This window comes from Paramisgurnus dabryanus, chromosome 7, assembly GCF_030506205.2.
Source record: "Paramisgurnus dabryanus chromosome 7, PD_genome_1.1, whole genome shotgun sequence".
Lineage (NCBI taxonomy): Eukaryota > Metazoa > Chordata > Actinopteri > Cypriniformes > Cobitidae > Paramisgurnus > Paramisgurnus dabryanus.
In genome coordinates, this window is record NC_133343.1 from 35,250,837 (window position 1) to 35,269,859 (window position 19,023).

The 19,023-nt window shown below is 36.6% G+C and overlaps 2 protein-coding genes across 11 annotated transcripts in view; one reads left to right on the plus strand and one right to left on the minus strand.

Moving 5' to 3' along the window:
* rap1gapb (RAP1 GTPase activating protein b) overlaps window positions 1–4,152 on the plus strand; it is a 99,954-nt gene extending 95,802 nt beyond the window's left edge. For all 9 annotated transcript variants that reach the window (XM_065279699.2, XM_065279700.2, XM_065279702.2 and 6 more), the window contains 5 exons: window positions 152–293; window positions 539–641; window positions 993–1,048; window positions 1,144–1,196; window positions 2,303–4,152. In XM_065279699.2, coding sequence (XP_065135771.2) covers window positions 152–293; window positions 539–641; window positions 993–1,048; window positions 1,144–1,152 — 310 coding nt within the window. In that variant the 3' untranslated portion in view covers window positions 1,153–1,196; window positions 2,303–4,152. The remainder of the gene's footprint in view (window positions 1–151; window positions 294–538; window positions 642–992; window positions 1,049–1,143; window positions 1,197–2,302) is intronic.
* Window positions 4,136–18,432, minus strand: padi2 (peptidyl arginine deiminase, type II). 2 transcript variants are annotated; one of them, XM_065279705.2, is made up of 16 exons: window positions 18,207–18,432; window positions 14,792–14,960; window positions 14,095–14,164; window positions 13,844–13,905; window positions 12,160–12,277; window positions 11,780–11,935; window positions 11,404–11,594; window positions 9,895–9,998; window positions 9,704–9,815; window positions 9,027–9,134; window positions 8,777–8,928; window positions 8,547–8,694; window positions 7,179–7,272; window positions 7,019–7,092; window positions 6,786–6,926; window positions 4,136–4,930 (listed from the first exon to the last, which is right to left on the minus strand). In XM_065279705.2, exons 1-16 carry the CDS (start codon window positions 18,404–18,406, stop codon window positions 4,697–4,699), a joined length of 2,133 nt encoding a protein of 710 aa, XP_065135777.2. In that variant the 5' UTR covers window positions 18,407–18,432; the 3' UTR covers window positions 4,136–4,696. The 2 variants fall into 2 exon arrangements, with proteins under 2 accessions (XP_065135777.2, XP_065135776.2); XM_065279704.2 differs by lacking the exon at window positions 18,207–18,432 and adding an exon at window positions 16,607–16,861.
* Window positions 18,433–19,023: the final 591 nt, after the last annotated feature.

A 19,023-nucleotide genomic window follows, 5' to 3' on the forward strand; every position in this document is an offset into this window, starting at 1 on the left:
GTATTTTAACAAACTTCATCTGTAAGACTAACATGATCCATAAAGCAAAGTTTGTCACTTGTTATGTGCAGAAACATAACAGAATGTTGATGAATGTCAGTATGCTGCTTGTGTCTTTCATTTGACCTCATATATGTCTAACTTCCCATAGATCTGCTCTGTGCTGTCGTGCGCCTTCCATCCCCGAATCTCAGGACCTCTCCCGCTCCTCGTCCAATGCCAGCAGCTTTGCCAGCGTGGTGGAAGAGAACGAGCATGAACATGAAGCAACAGAGGAATATGACACAGGACTGGTAAGGCAACGCCCACTTATGAGTCATCATCCAATCAGCGATCAATACAAAACACACAGAATTACTCACACCCATATGAACAGGTGTTAATGCATACAAGCACGTAGTTCATCTGAAAGCATGTATTATTTGCTTTAAGCGTTTTGGAATTTGCATTAAATTGCTCAAACAGAATGTTTAATACCCTGAGACTGACTGGTTTTGTCGTTTGCATGATGTATGTTTTTGCTCTTTCTCACGTCTAGGAAAGCCTGTCGTCGGCTGGTACCCCACATAAGAGAGATTCATTTACGTACAGCGGTGTGTGGCTGGAAGACAGCACCGCTAGTAATCTAAGCAGTTCACATGGTGAGATATAACAAATATTTAATATCTCAACTCTCAAATAACCATATTTAGCAAATATATAACCAGTCTGTGAAAACCCAGCTTTAGTATTTTCTACATAAATTCTTCCAATATAATGTAAAGAATATTCTTGAAAATAAAACCTTCATTTCTTTAATATTGACTGAGTGAGGTCATCAAACTTTGATGCTCTTAATCTCATCATTAGATAATGAGACTTTTACAGATTTACTCACTGATTTATCATAAACAAAGTACAGTGTGTATATATAGTTTTTTTGCATTAATGTACAGATTCTATAGTGTTTAGTAGTGTGTATAGTGTGCTCAGACTCTGATGTTTGCCTGTAGGTCCTCTTCGACAGCAATCTGAACCCCTGCGCCCCAAAACAGAGAGGCAACAATCGGTAAGAAACCGGACACAACGGTTTTTAAACTTTCTCTTGAATTTTCTCTTGTGTTTCATTAAACAAAATACTTTGGTTCTTCTGTTTGTACACAGAACTGTTAGCTGTCCAGCAGGCTGTAGATGACTACTCTGATGTCCATAAGCATGTAAGGAAAGATAATTATAGGATTTATAAATAAACTGTATATTTTTGGCATGAAACCTCATCACATGATACCATTACATCATTCTATTTCCATTGCAAGTTTGATGAATACTTTGAACTGTATATGTCATGTTTAGCGAAAGAAAAAATCTTGTTTGCTGTTATAAACTTTAATCTCATACACTTGAAAAGCTTCATGTGGTATATTGCTTTTGTTGGTATTAAAGCGATATTACAGCCAAATGTCAAATTTACCCCATGATGTACTCACTGAAAGACACATGTCCATCATCTTTCATTCGAACACATTTGGAGTTATTTTAGTAAATGTCTTTATAATATAAAGCTTTATAATGGTGGAAAACAGAGATCAGGGAACTACTTCTGACTTTGAAGCCCAAACAAGTGCATGCATCATTCACAAAAGTAATCCACACGGCTCCAAGGGGTTGATAAAGGTCTTTTGCGGTTAAACGATGCAATGTTAGAAAAATATCCCTATTTTAGATTAAAGGATAAGCCATTTTCTAAAAAAAAAAAATCCAGATAATTTACTCACCATCATGTCATCCAAAATCTTGATGTCTTTCTTTGTTCAGTTGAGAAGAAATTATGTTTTTTTGAGGAAAACATTCCAGGATTTTTCTCATTTTAATAGACTTTAATGGACCCCAACACTTAACAGTTTTAATGCAGTTTAAAATTGCAGTTTCAAAGGACTCTAAATGATCCCAAATGAGGCATAAGGGTCTTATCTAGCGAAATGATTGTCATTTTCCAAGAATCCAAGATGGCGCCGCTACCGGAGGCTAGTTATTATAGTTTATAAAGTTCGAAATCTGAATATTCTTACAAAATCACATCGATTACCCGCAAGAAGACCTTTATTAACCTGTATAATCTACCATTATAAAGCTTGGAAGAGCAAAGACATTTACAAATAACTTCAAATGTGTTGGTCTGAAAGATGATTGACATATGTATCTCAGATTGCTTGAGGTTGAGTAAATCATGGCGTAATTTTCTATATTTGTCTGGAGTATTCCTTTACAGTTTGGTTTTCTCATAACAGGATCTAATTTTCAGTCTCCATTTCTTTTTTCTCAGCATTTTCATTAGCAGCCCTCGCACAGCGGAAACACTGGAGTTTCATGTAGAGACAGATGTGAAGGAGAGCTCACGGCTAGTTGTTCAGGCAGGTGTGCATCAAAATATCAGCACACACTCTTCTATCATGTGGCTGTTTGCCTATAGGCAAAATGAGAAACCTGCCAAACACGTCTTGGCCAATTGTGAAGGCTGCCAACATCATGACAAGGGCCAAATTCACAATAGAAAAGATCTCTACCTTCTCTAACATCACTTTTAGCTGAAAAGCTTTCTTTTTTTTTCTTTCTTCTCTCTGTCTGTATACATTTTACATTCTTTATATTTATTTATTTATTAAGGAAGTAGATTCTATTGGAACATCTATACCTTTCAAACAAACAAGGTTCATCATCAACGAATCATGCTTGAAGCGGCCAAACGTGTGCAAACTTTTTAACACACAAACACACACCCGACTATGTGTAGTTTTGTTTCTAAAAATTGTTTTCGTTGCGTTTTGTGTCGATGTCTGTGACAGCAATGAATAATAATGTTAAAAATGAATGTTAATAAATGTTAAGTGTTGTCTGAAGCCATTTCAAATCCCATTCAGTGCAGTAAAGCTTTAGCCGTTAACATAGGACAAAACAAATAGAGGTCTGTATACGTTTTCAATATTATTTATTGTGTTTTAAGCATAGGCTGATATTTCTGATTTTGTATGAGCACAGCTTGACCGACTGTTGTGGTAAAACTGACATCTGTTCGAAATATACACTAATGTAGACATTGTTTGACGATATGCAGATAAATAAGCAAAGCGAGCCGCACAGATTACTAACGTATGAATCTCTGATGCTTATTCAAGGGTTTCGTGTGTACTAAAGTTTCTGTTTTATTTCACTTGTATTGGTGACAGTAAGCAATATGAATGTAAAGCTGTTGAAACTGGAAGCGACTAAGAGTAGATGTATATATACAGGGTTCCCATATCATGAATCAATTAATTTTTATAAGCCTATTGGATTAGGACTTTAACAAATGACTTTAGAAAATGGTGTGATGATATCACAGCTATTGGTGTTAATGTATTTATTACTGTTTACTACACGTGACCATGTGCTGATTTGTAAACAAATGTCTCCAATAAGACAAAACAAATACCGGGAAATGCGTATTCATTATAGAAGTTTTATACATTTATTTATTTCCATACATTTTTCAGTCACGAATATTAAAATTTCCTTGATTTTCCAAGTTTTAGATGACTTTGGGAACCCTGCATATTATATATGATTCAATATCTTGTTCTTTTTTACACATACACATTTTTAATTATTTATATAGTTTCTTTTTGTATACAAATATTTGCATATGTCAGATCATATAATTCACTTTATATTTACTTAAAATGCTCTGGATTTGCTGTAGTACCGTCATGATTTCGGATTGTAATATTTTAATGATTTATCATATTCAAATACCCAGTTATTTATTTAGTACTCTTACTTCAAAGACTTGCGTGGTATTCGCATCATGCTACAAAAAATTGTAGGTTTGTTTCAAAAGGGGTACTAAACTGGAAATTCTCATTCAGAAATATTGCTATTTAGATTTTTGAAACTCTTCATGGAGAAAATGTAAAGACTTCAAGAAAAAATTGTACATAATGCGATTGCACATAATATAGATATTTAAGCACAAACTCATTTCAAGCAAAGCGCTGAATGCTTACTGCAATTGATTGTTTTCTTTTACAACTGCTTATAAAACTCAAGAAATATTGCACTGTACATAAAACAATTTCTCCTGTTTTGTAATTGAAAAATGATCAATCATGTTTAATAAAGATCAGAGGGTTCGTGAAATCTTTATTTGTTGCTGTTGTGTATAATAGAGATTTATTATGAAATCACACACACCCAAAAGAGTTAAAAAAGGAAAGACAATGATTGTAGAAAGCAACCCAGAGATATAACGTAATGTCATAGCATTTTTATCCACAATTCACAGTTAAAGCTCAGTATAGCATCAAGTAAAATAATTGTAGACGTGTCAAAAAGACAAACGCAGGTTTCTTAAGCTTTAAATGTTTAGTGCAATTTACAGCCACTTTTAAAATGGTCTGAATTTATTCCTGCAGTCACAACTGTAACCAAAGATACGAAGCTTGATTGGTATTCAGAGTAAAGTTGTATAGATCTGACATCAAAAGGAGTACATGACTCAATTTTACATTTTGATGAGCCCTTTGTTACCTTTTACTAGATAGTATTTGAAATGATTTGGTATTGCTCTGCTAGTACTCTGTTGGTTAAGGCACACATTTGTTTTGTTTAGACCTGATAAAAATACCCGTTAAAGAATAAATTTCAATTTAGAAAACGTCTTCTGCCTAGATGTGCTTCTCTCTCACAGCTCTAGGTTCCACCATTTGAACTTCGATGCTTCGCGAAGAACATTGGAACCGCAGTGAACTTCACCCAGCTTTTTGTGGTAGGGGGCGAAGTCATCTATGAAGGTACATTTGAGTCCCAGGGGTTCCAAAAGAGAACACACCTCCGTCTCCAAGGCACATTTGCCATTCACCTGGGGCCCAAACGGCTTTGGGATGCCCAGCTGGTTACCCAACACAAGCATGTTCACCTGATGATAAAAATATAGTTAATATAGTCAAAACAAATGAAAAGGCCACAAAGTCTGAGTCAAATATTGAAATCAATAAATAAAATCAAACTTTGCCCCATTCATTCCTATGGCTCCAAACACAAGTTTTATTTTGTGTGCCACCATACTTACTCATGTAACAGTCTTTAAATAGGGAAAACATGGAAGTGTTTGGTGGCTTCTAAATTCATCCCTGTTTGGATCCTAAGGAATGAATGGGGCTAGGCTAAATGCTAACACATTCACGACGCGCTGTACAAAGATGAAGTGCATGCATTTTAAAAAGATAGGGATGTATTACTTTGTCCAAGTTGAGGTAAGAACATAGTAAAATATTGAAAAACGGTGGTGTTTTCCTTTAAGATCAAGTTATTTCAGTTGAGACATCTTAAACATGTGTTTTAGTCTAGGACTAGCCTTAAGCCTTGCCTGTTAAACTTGGGGAATGTTTTATATTATTATTATTAAAGGTGGGGTAAGCGTTAATTGGTATCCGTTGTATATATTTTTTAATTTTCCAAAACAAACATGCGGCTTCCCCCTAAAAGACTCTGGATCCTCTTTTAATAGCCACGCCCCACACATACGTATGCAAACCAGGCAACAATGTCGTAAATGAATGAATGAAAGCAATCTAGGTCAAATGTGTTTTGATAGTATTGCTTGTTTTAACATGTGAATGGATTTTCTCCGCAGACGAAAGCCTGGAAAGAGGAGACATAGATGGAATGCACATCAGTAGTAGACACGCCCCTTACTGCTGATTGGCTACAAGTGCGTTTTGGTACTCAACCCGACACACTTTTGGTCTCTGGTCTCTGCAGAACAAAAAGAGGCGTTTCCCAATTTTGGAGCGTTTTCAAACTGAAATTGGTGTTTTTCCACCTCTTTCTCTGATTGGCTTAAATTGAGTGGGCGATTCCCAAATGCATTTTTGAGAAGGATGTCTCTGCAGACCAAAAAGAGGCGTTTCCTAATATTGGGGCATTTTCAAATTGAAATATGTTTTTAAAAATTAGCCCCAAAATCGGGAAACGCCCCTTTTTTGTTCCGCGGAGACCTATACTTTCTTTTACGAAGCGTTTTTCAAATATTGCTTACCCCACCTTAAAAGGCCAACTGAAGTGCCTTTGTTATGTGCAGTATTATTTGATGTAGTGACATCAGTTGAACTAAAACAGGAAGTCATAACGGAACTATTGAGAAGACACACCCCTTTTTATTAAATAACCAATAGCGTTTGATTTATGGCACAGTCCAGCAAAGACGTACTGTAACAAAACGTAGAGGGCGGGACGATTTAGCATCTAATGAGCATGTGATTGGACAGGAAATTTGATAAGAAGGTGAAGAATGTGGTTATGTCATAAAAATTCTAGACCTTTCTTAGCACACATAAACTGTACATTTTAAATGCTTATATCTTCTGTATGAGAACCAGTGTTTTGGACCAGACCAGTTTATATTTATTCTTAAGCCTAATGCATTTATACTAAAAGGAATAAAGTTAAGTAAAATTTAAAGGCGGGGTGCATGATTTTTGAAAGAAACTTTGGAAAAGGGAGTCGGGCCAACTACCAAAACACACTTGTAGCCAATCAGCAGTAAGGGGCGTGTCTACTAACCAACATCGTTGCCTGGGTTGCGTATGTGTGGGGCCGGTCTATCAAAAGAAGGTCCAGATTCTATTGGGGTAGAGGCGTGTTTGTTTAGGTGATTTAAAATGTCAACACTGCTTTCAGAGATCATGCACCCCGACTTTGCTCGATTGACATTTTCTAGCTGGTTGAAGTAGAAAAATGTAAAAAACTAAGTTTCATTTCATTTAGTGTACCATGTCTGGGTAGTAAGCCACAGCTCTGCGGTCACCCTCCTCTTCTTCCAATATTTTAAACAAGATAGGCAAATCGATGATGTCATCTTCATCCAAACCGAGTTCCTTCTTCAGAACATCTCTGTTCCAGTCGATACAGTTCTGAGCGGGAAAGAAAACAGGTTTCACCAACATCACATAACTGCGAGTTATTTACATGCTGATATTTATTGTGTTTCCTGACATGCACTGACCTGCACATAATTGTTTTCAGCCTGTAGCTGCTTGTCACCCAAGATGTCGTCTACGGTGATAGCCTCTTCTAAACCTGGTGAAGTCAAATTGGATAGCTTGTATAGTTAACTGTGGCGGTTATCATTCCTAATATATATAAAAACGTAAGCGAGTGCTTACCAGGAAACATTTCGGCTTTTCCATGCCCACTGTTCTGTAAGCTTTTAAAAACTTTGTAACCAGCGTCAGGGCTAGCCAGCAGCAACCGGAATTTCTGCATATGAGAAACATTTAGGAAGTTAAAGGAATATTCCATTTTCTTAAAAGAAAAATCAAGATAATTTACTCACCACCATGTTATCCAAAATGTTGATGTCTTTTTTTGTTCAGTCGATAAGAAATTATGTTTTTTGAGGAAAACATTGCAGGATTTTTCTCATTTTAATGGACTTTAATAGAGCCCAACATTTAATACTTAACTCAACACGTAACAGTTTTTTTCAACGGAGTTTCAAAGGACTATAAACGATCCCAAACGAGGCATAAGGGTCTTATCTAGCAAAATGATTGTCATTTTTTATAAGAAAAATAAAAAATATACACTTTTAAAGCACAATTTCTCGTCTAGATCCGGTCCAGCGCGACCTAATGTAAATGTGTAGTGACGTAGGGAGGTCACGTGTTACATATATAAAACGCACATTTGCGGACCATTGTAAACAATAAACTGACACAAAGACATTAATTAGTATCAGTTGACATACAACAACGTAGGAACGGTCCTCTTTCAACACACTTGTAAACACTGGGGCGGAGTTTCGCATTCGTCCTCTGTGACCTCTTGACGTCATGACGTATTGCGTGGCGTCACGCTGACGCATCACGACCGGATCTGGACAAGAAGTTGTGCTTTAAAAGTGTATATTTTTTATTTTTATTGTCAAAAATGACAATCGTTTCGCTAGATAAGACCCTTACGCCTCATTTGGGATCGTTTATAGTCCTTTGAAACTCTGTTGAAAAAAACTGTTAAGTGTTGAGTTAAGTGTTAATTGTTGGTGTCTATTAAAGTCCATTAAAATGAGAAAAATCCTGCAATGTTTTCCTCAAAAAACATAATTTCTTCTCGACTGAACAAAGAAAGACATCAACATTTTGGATGACATGGTGGTGAGTAAATTATCTGGATTTTTCTTTTAAGAAAATGGAATATTCCTTTAAGTGAAGGAAAAAGATAAGAAAAGAGGTTTGCGCTTTGCAGTAATCTAACAATTACATGTAAGTGCATTGCATTGTGGGATACAGTATTAAAAAATAATCTGCTTTGGCTGTATATTGCACATTTTGGCAAGAGCAGTTGTGTGTGAAGTCTCATAATTTAATAATTCAGTCATTGATTTTAATATCATTACTCAGTCAAATTTGAAAGATGTCAGGATTATTTTTCATACATTATATAGGATGAGTTTATGTAAAAAACAGTACATCTTTAGCTGGGCTTTCACATTTATACCAGTACACTATTTATAATAATAGAAGCCTGTTTACCTTTCGGTCAGGAGCTGGGACAAAAGACAAGAACTCGTCCACATGACCCACAACCAGCCAATCAGAGTAGAGAGCGACTGGCTCTTGAACCTTCTGTGCCCACAGGAATTCCTGGACAACTTGGGTCATGTTGCGACCAAGTGTTGCACTTAAAATGAAACATGGGTCCTCCTCATGATTAATTATTTAAGAGTACACAATACACTGGTAATCCTTTAGTTGGTACTTACGTAGGAAAAGCCACTCCGATGATAATCCTGCCGAGCGGATAACTCTTTCCATTCACTGTAACTGGTGGGCTAACCTCCAAATTACCAAAGGAGTCCAGACTAGTCACAACCTCATCCAGAGCGTGCCGTGTCACATATCCAAAATCTGGCCCCTGTGACAGACATTTTAGACTTTAAATGCATATCTAATGCAATTTTAATGTAATGCCATCACGTGTGTTGCACGTAAGGAATTGTCTCCGTCACTAACCAGAAGGACTTCGTATGGAAAATCATTAAGTTCCCTATCCCGGGGAGAATCCAGTACAACTGGGAATCCATGATGGGGAGCATCAATGTAGCCAATCTCAATCTCATCCTGTACAAACAGTCGGTAATATTACTTGTTTTCATATGACAACCACCATTTATATGAGTTATACCAAACTAAAGCTAAAACTACAGATTTAAATATTGTTAATGCAAATATAAACTTCCTTCCTTCGGCGCGCAGTAACTTCATCACTCCTGACTACTCCCCCTCTCGCTCAAACTTCTTTCAACATTACTGCACCTGAGGTCGAAGTGCTGCAAATTAAGTGCTCTTCCGCTATACAATATAATTCTCATTTTTATCCACTTAAAAAAAATCGGCACGTTTTATTTTGTCCCACCATACTTGTGTAACAGTCTTTAAATAGGGAAAACATGGAAGTGTTTGGTGGCTTCTAAATTCATCCCTGTTTGGATCCTAAGGAAAGAATGGGGCTAGGCTAAATGCTAACACATTCACAACACGCTGTACAAAGATTAATTATACGCATTGAAAAAAGAGAGGTATGTATTGATTAATCTAAGTTGAGGTAAGAGCATAGTAAAATATTGAAAAACGATGGTGTTTGCCTTTAATAGTTTCATTAAAGAATTTTACATAAAAAAAGTTCTGACCTGCATCCAGCGATCACCTCGGTTCATGTACTCGTGACACACTTTTAGTTTGTACCCACTGCTCTCCACCAACTTCCTAATGCTCTTCAGAAATGCCAAGTTATCATCGGTGCTGGGAGGAAAATCAAACATTCAAATGAAATGGACATCCCATATATCATGTTTGGTTAAATAGACCTTTAGTCTCTCACCTGCAAACAAACACTGTGATGGGTTTGAGGGTGTTGGGGGTCATGATCCACGGAGAAACACGAAACATAACCTGATCTGTAAAGATGGGGGTTTCAGGACAACCCTGTTTAAGAACAAACAAATCTAATCTGTATTTTTCAAATTGTTCATTGTGTTTTTTCATGCACACACATGCTGTTAGTTTTTTTTTCAATTCACAACAGACTATAATAAACAGGCAACATTATAATTAGCATACAATTAGTCCATGCACTACATTCAGAGTTTTTACGAGCCATATATTTGCTTATATATGTCAAATTCCCTGACTTTCACTGACTAAAAAGCTGAAATTTCATGACTTGTGTCTGAGATGCGTGAGCCTGATAATGTAGTGTACACCGTGAGTTTTAAAAAAAATATATTAAATGAATAAACAATGTCACAGAAATCACAGGCTTCCCACACCTTAGTTAACTTTAAATTCAAGGACCTTTCAAGGACTTTCCAGATCCAATACCCTCAAATTCAAGGACTGAATGTGGGGACAATTTTCAAGTGAGAGCAAGGTTACATCGTGTACCTTTTAAGATACATTGTTACAGTTCCCTTTCGAGGGAACTCACATTGCGTCACTGCGGTGACACTTTGGGGACGCCTCCAGGGGTAAGTGCGTCTGAATGTGTATACCAAATTCAACCAATGGTGAGGCTTAACGACAAAGACGGTGACGCGGGAGCCAGGAAGTATATCGCTATCTGAAATATTGCCAAGGATGGCGTTACAGGGATGCAGGCAAGGGAGACGCAGCGTCTCATTCCCTTCTCAGGGAACAACAGTTACATACGTAACCCGAGACGTTTTCATGTGTCAAACACAACTATGCAAAAAAGCATTTTGGTTTGAATCAACATTCGCATACAGAAGATATAAGCCTTTAAAGCGAACAGTTTAGCACGTGTGCTTAAAAAGTTTAGAATTTTTATGATATTATCCTACACTACACAGGGAATAATATGGATTTCATTCCTGCATAAAATAGATTCAAGCACTTTCAATGACCTGTATCTATGGATGTATATTTTCAAAAACTTCCCAGGGCCTTGAATCCCCCCCAGATTCACAAACTTTCAAGGATTTCAAGGACCCATGGGAACCCTGAAATCAGTGGAAGCTAGGACCTGGAAACGGAATTCCTTATGTCACAATTTAACAAGCGAATTACATTTTGATAAAATGTAAAACTAAAATTTTAATCCCTGATATTCCATGACTTTATAAAAAATATATAAAATTCCCTGACTTTTAATGTCTGGAATAGTCTTTTAAATTACATGATATTCCAGAAATTCCATGATACAAACAAAAAGTGAAAATCGCAATAACATTCTTCAAAAAATATTTTTCCTTTACAAAAAATATACTAAACGAAATATGTAGTAAAGAATAGCCTAACATTTACTTCCAGACTATTTGAGATTTTAAAAAAAGGTTACATTTGAGATTATAGGATTGCCTGTCACACAAACCTTTCCACTGGGTTCTAGTAGACTAAGGTTTATGGTGACGAGGCCATCAAAGTCTTTATCGGGAAAACGAAGGCCTTCTACGTAGAACTGCAATTCAGTTTTTCCTCCCAGATAGGGCACTTCATCTGCCAACACGTCCTTTCCCACCACCATGACATAATCCTTCAGGAATAACTTCAGGAGTTTGTAATCTGGTACAAAAAAAGACAACTCATTTCTTAAAGCAATATGCATTATATTTAAAATTTTATTTGAAAAACTACCTCTTAACATTCCTAAATTCACATTATACAGGCATAAATCCCTTTGTCTGACAACATATTCATTTTCTTTCAGCTTTGATATTTGTTTTGCAGATGTTTGTGTCTTAACTCACGCCACTGGTCTGCTTGTCCACCTTTATTGACTCGAGGTCTGAAGACTCGGATGCTCTCGGAAGCCGGCTTTGAGATGTGCATGCTCAGTTTATAGCCCTCTGGGAGTTCGGACGGCCCGTTGATGCGCAAGATCATCTTAGACATGTCATGCAAATCTGCCATCACAGAAAGATAAACTGTTAGCCTTCTCATTTTCTGATGAAGTGGTGAGACCATCTTAATGACTTTAAAGCAAAATATAAATCTTAAATATACAAGCTGTTTCTTAAATGCAGATAAGTCCTTTTAAGATATGACTGTTTGTAGGGTTGGGATAAAAATTGCTTGACCGAAACACAGGTGCATATGAAACAAATGTTTCTCGAATACTAAAACTCACCGGAGACTTTAGTTATCTCTTTTTTTTCCGAGTCGATTTTCTTATAGTATCCCGACTCAGAATCACAGTTGACCAGAACAATCGCCCCATGGCCATCAGGACCCCACTTCCATGATGCCTAAAGCAAAAATAAACAAATAAATGTTAATCAAACCTGGAATTATGTATTATAACAAATGCCTGCAGAGGGCACCAGCAGACTCACGATTGTAATTTTTGTTTCATTTTTGATCTTGAAAATACTTACTTTTAGCCAAAGAATGTTTAAATAAATTTTAAACGTTAATATTTCAATTTCAATGTTAAGTCAATGTAAAGAAGCGTTGACGTGCATCTGGAGGTCTCGCGACGCGAATGAAGCGTTAAGCGTGGCGCGGTAGACACGATTCCGCCTTATTTGCACATCTAATTGAGCTTTGCCGCGGCAGACGCGCAAGTTGAAAAATTTGAACTTTGGCGGAAAAGCGCGCCGCATTAACCTATCAGGAGCTTTCTCTAGTAGTGACATGATTACAGGAAGCGAGCGGAATCGCAGAAGCCCCTCCTATGACGCAAATTTTCAAGTGAATGTCTCGATGACTAGAATTTCACACGCTGTTTTCACGCGCGAATGAAGCGTAAACTCAAATTGTTCAAGCGCAAAACTATGTGCAGTACACGCGAATTTGACGCCCCAAACGCGGCTGGTGTGAACCCACAGTAATAATCACCAAAAAAGGCTTTTCTACAAAGTATTAAATAAAGTGTGTTCAATACTTATTCCCACTGTCTTTTCACTTTATTTATTATGACTCAACTTGTATACTTAAATGTTCGGATTTCTTTGTAGGAATTCAATATTTGGCTTGATGGCTACATCTGTTGGAAATTTTGTGTCAATAGCCCACTTAGAAATCCCCTTACTGATAAAAATGCTGATGTGTCAAATACTTATTTTCCCCGCAGTATATATTCGTTACAGTTTTATCTTTAACTGTTCGCCCAACATGATCTCACAAAGTTCCGTGGGATAGTCATGGAATTTTGTGCTCATTTTTCCGTGGCATTCTCACGGATTGGTTACTCAACTGCTTTTCCCTATTTTCAAACCATTTTCGCTTCGGTTAAGGGTTAGATTTGGTGTTTGCGTTAGTATGTCACTTTAACTATTGGTTTATACTATTTTTTCTGATTTATTCTTTTATATTTTCTTAACTTTAAACAATTGTAGCCTGGCTTGGGGTTAGAGTTGGGTTTGGGTAGGGATGTCATTTCATGTAAATCTAACCCTAAACCGAAGCGAAAATGGTAAGAAAATATGACAAAACAGTTGAGTAACCAATCCGTGAGAATGCCACGGAAAAAGACAGTCCGTAGCAGGGCCACAGAAAAATGCGGAGATCCGTGAGAATGCCACGGAAAAATGAGCACAAAATTCTGTGACTATGCCATGGAAATTCGTGAGATCAGGTTGGTTCGCCCTACATTCCCCTCCGATTCTCATGACCTTGCATCACTTGATGATAAACTAAACATAGGGAGGATCCTAAACATTCAGTCCTGTCAATCATGTAAAAGAGTATATAAGCTGCAGTCTTTGTGCTTTTCTTTTGTCAATTCCTCCAGCATCCCTCCTCCTTCTTAAACACATCTCCCCAAGGGCTAAACAGAACCGACCACAAGACTCCAAAAAGACAAAGCTCACCTTGTTTGGATTGTTTTTCTCAACAATGCCATCTCGGTCTGCATCTACATCCAGAGATATCTCTGCGACAGAACAAAGAACAGATCACTTGTTGCTACATGTACAGTTGTTTATTAAAAAAGCTTTGTAGTTTACATAATAGACAGCTTTTAACTGGTATGCATACACAAGCACTTAAAGGTCAACTATGGCCTTTAGTTGTAATTACTGTGTGTGTGTTATGGCCGAGCTAGATGAATTAGGTGACGTACCGACGACTGTAAAGTGCACCACGGCGTTCCCAATCGTATCTTTATTTGCCTTGTAGTACCTGACAGATAACTGAAACAGATCAGATGCTTAGAAACAAACATGAAGAGGATTATTGCAAAATTTCATGTGGTGATTCATTTCAGCATTGTTCCAATGATTTGAAACCTTTATTTTAGGCTGGCAGTTTACTGAATTGCAGAAGTGGCTTATTACTGTGTCTGAAAGAAAACCACAGTTTAGTCTGAAACGTTTAACCACATGGTGCCCGACAGAGATGTTGACAGACTTTAAATTCGTTTCTTGGTTATTAAAGCGAAAGTTTATCTAAAGCTCATTTGTTCTTAAAAACTAATCGTTTTTTATGGATGGATGCATTTTTGAATTTTATAAAATTGGGGCACTATCCAATGCCATTATAAAGCTGAAAAGAGCCAGGATATTATTTCATATAACTCTGACTGTGTCTGGCTTAAAGAAAAAACTCATATTCCTTTAAGTTTTGACTACACATCTTTCACTATGTCTCTAATTGAACATGCTTTTATCTGCTAACAGGAATGTTGTACTTTCATGTCATTTAAAGCATTTTCTCTGTGTTGGAATCCACGCAGCAGAAAGCGCAAATGTTGTCTGGACTTGCCCATTGTAATCTGTAGCTACAGGCTTCCCTGCACTGTTGGGATTGGTCGGAGTTACCTTTCTGTCATTTGCAGCCTCGCTGGCTGTGTCCATGGTGATGAATAGGAGAGAATTTGGGGTAAGCGGGTATGCGGCGGCATTCTGGTCTTTTGCCACGGGCAGGATTTTGTAATGTATTTTGGGGGAGCATCTTACAGAGAAAAACCTGGATTCGGGTGGGGCACACCTGCAGAAAGCACACATGCATTGCAGAGGTTACAATGTATATGCATATACGTGTGTATAAATTTTAAAGTAAAGTCTTGATAAATCTTGACGGCCATGACATTTGATTATATGGATTATTTTGATAAATACTGAAATAGTTTAGACGTTGCTGCTTAGGGATGTCATCAGTCCAAATATAATCAAGAACATATTTTATTATGAGCAATACAGTAAGGATGTCATTAATCATGCTCATGTCAGTAAGGTTTGGTCTCTTTCTGTATAATACTGTAATAAGAAACAGGAAGTCTTTCTAAAAGCTGAAGAAAAGAGCTATGGGTTTGTTTGTAAAGCCATCAAACACAATAGCTGACAGTATCAGTTACAAACGGAGGCGTTCAGACAGATGAATTTGAATAATGTCACAGCACAACGAGTGCATTCATATGGGACTGAAAAAGAAAACTATTTAACAATCCAACCAACTTTCAGTCATAGGAAACATCACTGCATCCAAATGTTGTAATGTAGCTTACATTACACATTTCACATTGATTATGATGAAATGTTTGCTAATGTAAGAATGCATTAACAAAGTTAAAGATTATGGTAACACTTAATAATAAGCTCTATTCATAATAGTTATTGCATTAGCTTACATAACTAACAATGATGAGCACCAGCATTTGTTCATCTTTCGGTCAATTAGTCATCGTTTGTTTATGTTAGTTCATTGTGCACTGACGATTGTTAACTTATTTAATTTATAAATATTTTTGTATTTATTTAAATATATATATATATATATATATATATATATATATATATATATATATATATATATATATATATATATATATATATATATATATATATATATATATATATATATATATATATATATATATATTAATCTCATACAAAATAAGTTTGTTTGTTTGTGTGTAAATATTTGGTATATAAATACGCATGCATGCATGTATGTATTTAGGAAACATTTACACACACACACACACACACTCACGCAAACACACACATTTACGTGGGTGTGGGTGGGTGTGTGTGCGCGCGTGTCAAAAAATATATCTCAAATTTTTCTTAAATGTTGTGTGTGTGTGTGTATAATATATATATATATATATATATATATATATATATATATATATATATATATATATATATATACACACACAAATATATTATTCAAACACAAACTTGCAGTAAGAGTAAAAGGAAACCGCAATATATTGTAGTAAATATTTGACATTCGCCCAACCCTGTTCTGTAAATACGATTAATTTCAGGTTCACTTGTTGGTTATAAATGTGATCTCCTCTGAAGTCTTAAATGAATAAAACCCAACCCACGAAAAACAAACAATAAAAGAACACATTATCAGTACGCTTCGGTTGTAATCGATATAAATAAAAACCGGAAACCGCTCGATATTTTACAGTTATACGGTCAAAACGGTTTAGTTTTTTTATTGTTCTATGTTTATCCACATGATTCAGACGGACATATTTGGCAATGTTTAAAGTGCTCATGACCACTGAGTGAGTTTTCATTTTAACGTTTTTAAAAATTAAAATTCAAGAAAATAAATTTCAGTCAGTACACACACATGCGCGCGCAGAGCGCGTGGATATTAATAAGCGTGCTCACCTGTCTATATATACAGTCAGCTCGGTTCCGATCACATAGGTCGTGAGTGTCGTTTTATCAGTTTCAATTCTCAATGTCCGCTGGACCACCATGATGTGTCGAGACAAGTTTCTTTCAAAGTGAGTGTCTAACAAATACCTCTAAGCCCTTTTACTCTTGTGATAACAGCTCACGAGCAGTCTATTGGTTAACAGAAAACAGGTGGATGTCTTCTAGGAAACTTTAGATGACCATTATCCGACGACTGTAAACGCCCACACAGCCACACTTCAAACGACCCACCGCCTGGGGTCGCTGTTTAGACTACAGTGCTTACTACTTACTGTGATGAAAACATATGATACATTTCTCAATAAACCCCTTACAAGGTAGTGTGTTTTGGGTCTTATTTTAGAACGATTTAATGGCGCTTTATTGGTTCCCATTCACTTGATACTGTAACATTTCACGTTAGAAACCCAAAACATTACCAGTAGTGATCCACAGAGACCATAGTTTACAATCAAAACAATCCCCATTATAACCATTAAATCCATTATAATTGCTGCAATGGTTTCCATTGGTTTACAACAGTGAATGTTGGCCATCATGCCAAAGTACACTCGGTTCGGTTCCTTAAAGGTTTCTAATGTACTTTGTTGAGCTGTGTGGTTCCATAAAGATCATTTAAAGGGCACCTATTTCATTGCTAAAAAACAACGCTATTTTGTGTATTTGATATAATACATTATGTTCGCGTGGTTTATGGTTAAAAAAAACATTGTTTTAGTTGTATATATGGTGCAAACGCACTTCCGGCGACCCGAGTTTGAATCCCGGCTCGAGGTCCTTTGCCGATCCTGATAAAAAAAAACAAATTATTTTCCACATACCATACATTTTTGTAGCTCCAGATTTCACTCTCTTTCTAAAATGCACGGATTTGAAAAGCTCTGTGTCTCTGATTGGCCAGCTAATCTGTATGTTGTGATTGGCCTGAATACTTCTAACGTCAGCCGTAAATATGACGCTCCTTACCATGGTTGAAAGATTCAGTCGCAATGCTAACAGGAGTTAACTTACAGGCTGTGAGTCCGAGCAGGAGGAATTATGATAATGTTGGTCTTTACTACATCAACAATCGCAGGAAATAAACTGTTGCCTACAATTCGTGTATTTGTCATAGTACAAGAAAAGATTTTTCGTTGGAGATGATAACTCGCGTCATCGTTTGCTTTGAAGTTTGTACATTTTGCATATCTTTAGCATGTGCTAATACACACCTACACAACAAAGGAAATGTAAAATTGTGAATTGGACCATTTGTGATCTTATATTAGCAATATATATTATATATAAGCAACCTTTTGGTTTGGCTTAAATTGACTTTATAGGGAACGAAAAATGGTTCCGGCATGACCTTTTAAATATCTTATGATTTCATTACATTTACACATTTGGTTCATGCTTTAATTCAAAGTGACTTACAGTGCACATTTTTATCAGTATGCGTTTCCCCTAGGGCTTGAACCCTTTGCACCAACCGAGCTACAAGTACACTGACAATTTCATAAAACTAATACAAACTATGCATTTGTTGACAGAGCATTACTTTACCTACCTGTACAGGTTCGCCTTCAATTCCGTACCAATTTTATACACGATTTTTGTGGTTTCATTGACATCTATCCGACAGCTTCGCTGATGCATTGTCACCGTGTCCGAGTGCCTCCTCTTCTTGCGTGCTTTCTGAGGTGAACTGGTTGATCGTTTTTGTTGGTGAACTGGTTGATCTGTCATTTCCATTTTAATATCTTCCATGTAAACAGGTTTCAGCTAACCTGTTATTTACCACAGTGAGGCGTATTATGCAAAAGGAGATGTAATAAACATGTTCTCACCTGTTCAAGAACGTGCTCAGGGCTAGATATTTCAGAAGACTTTAAAGGGGAAATGTACCAGGTTGACTTATGCTGATGATTATTAACAAAGCCTGTTATAGCAAATGACCACCAGTAGCCGAGTAAATAATCTGAGACCTTCTTGAAGCTTAGCAATGTTAAAACAGGAATAAGTGTCACCTTATCAAAAATGGTCCCAAGCTGTCACTGGGGCAGAACCCTTGTTCATGTCTATTTAGGTACATATGTGAATACATTTGGTACCAATATGTACCTCTGAGGTACTAATATGACCTTTTTAGGTATAAAGATTTACTTTCTCTTTAAAGTAGCATTTTGAGATGCATTTGAGGACATCAATTCACAACATACCATCTCCCCCAGGCACAATAAGTAGACTATACTTGCACACTAAAAAGTACCTTGCATTATAGGGCTTGAGAGCCCCACCACTAAAAGATGGCTACACCCAGACATCACCTGATTTAAGACTATTCCCCACAGGCATTTTGAGGATCATGCTGTGATCTTGCAAAG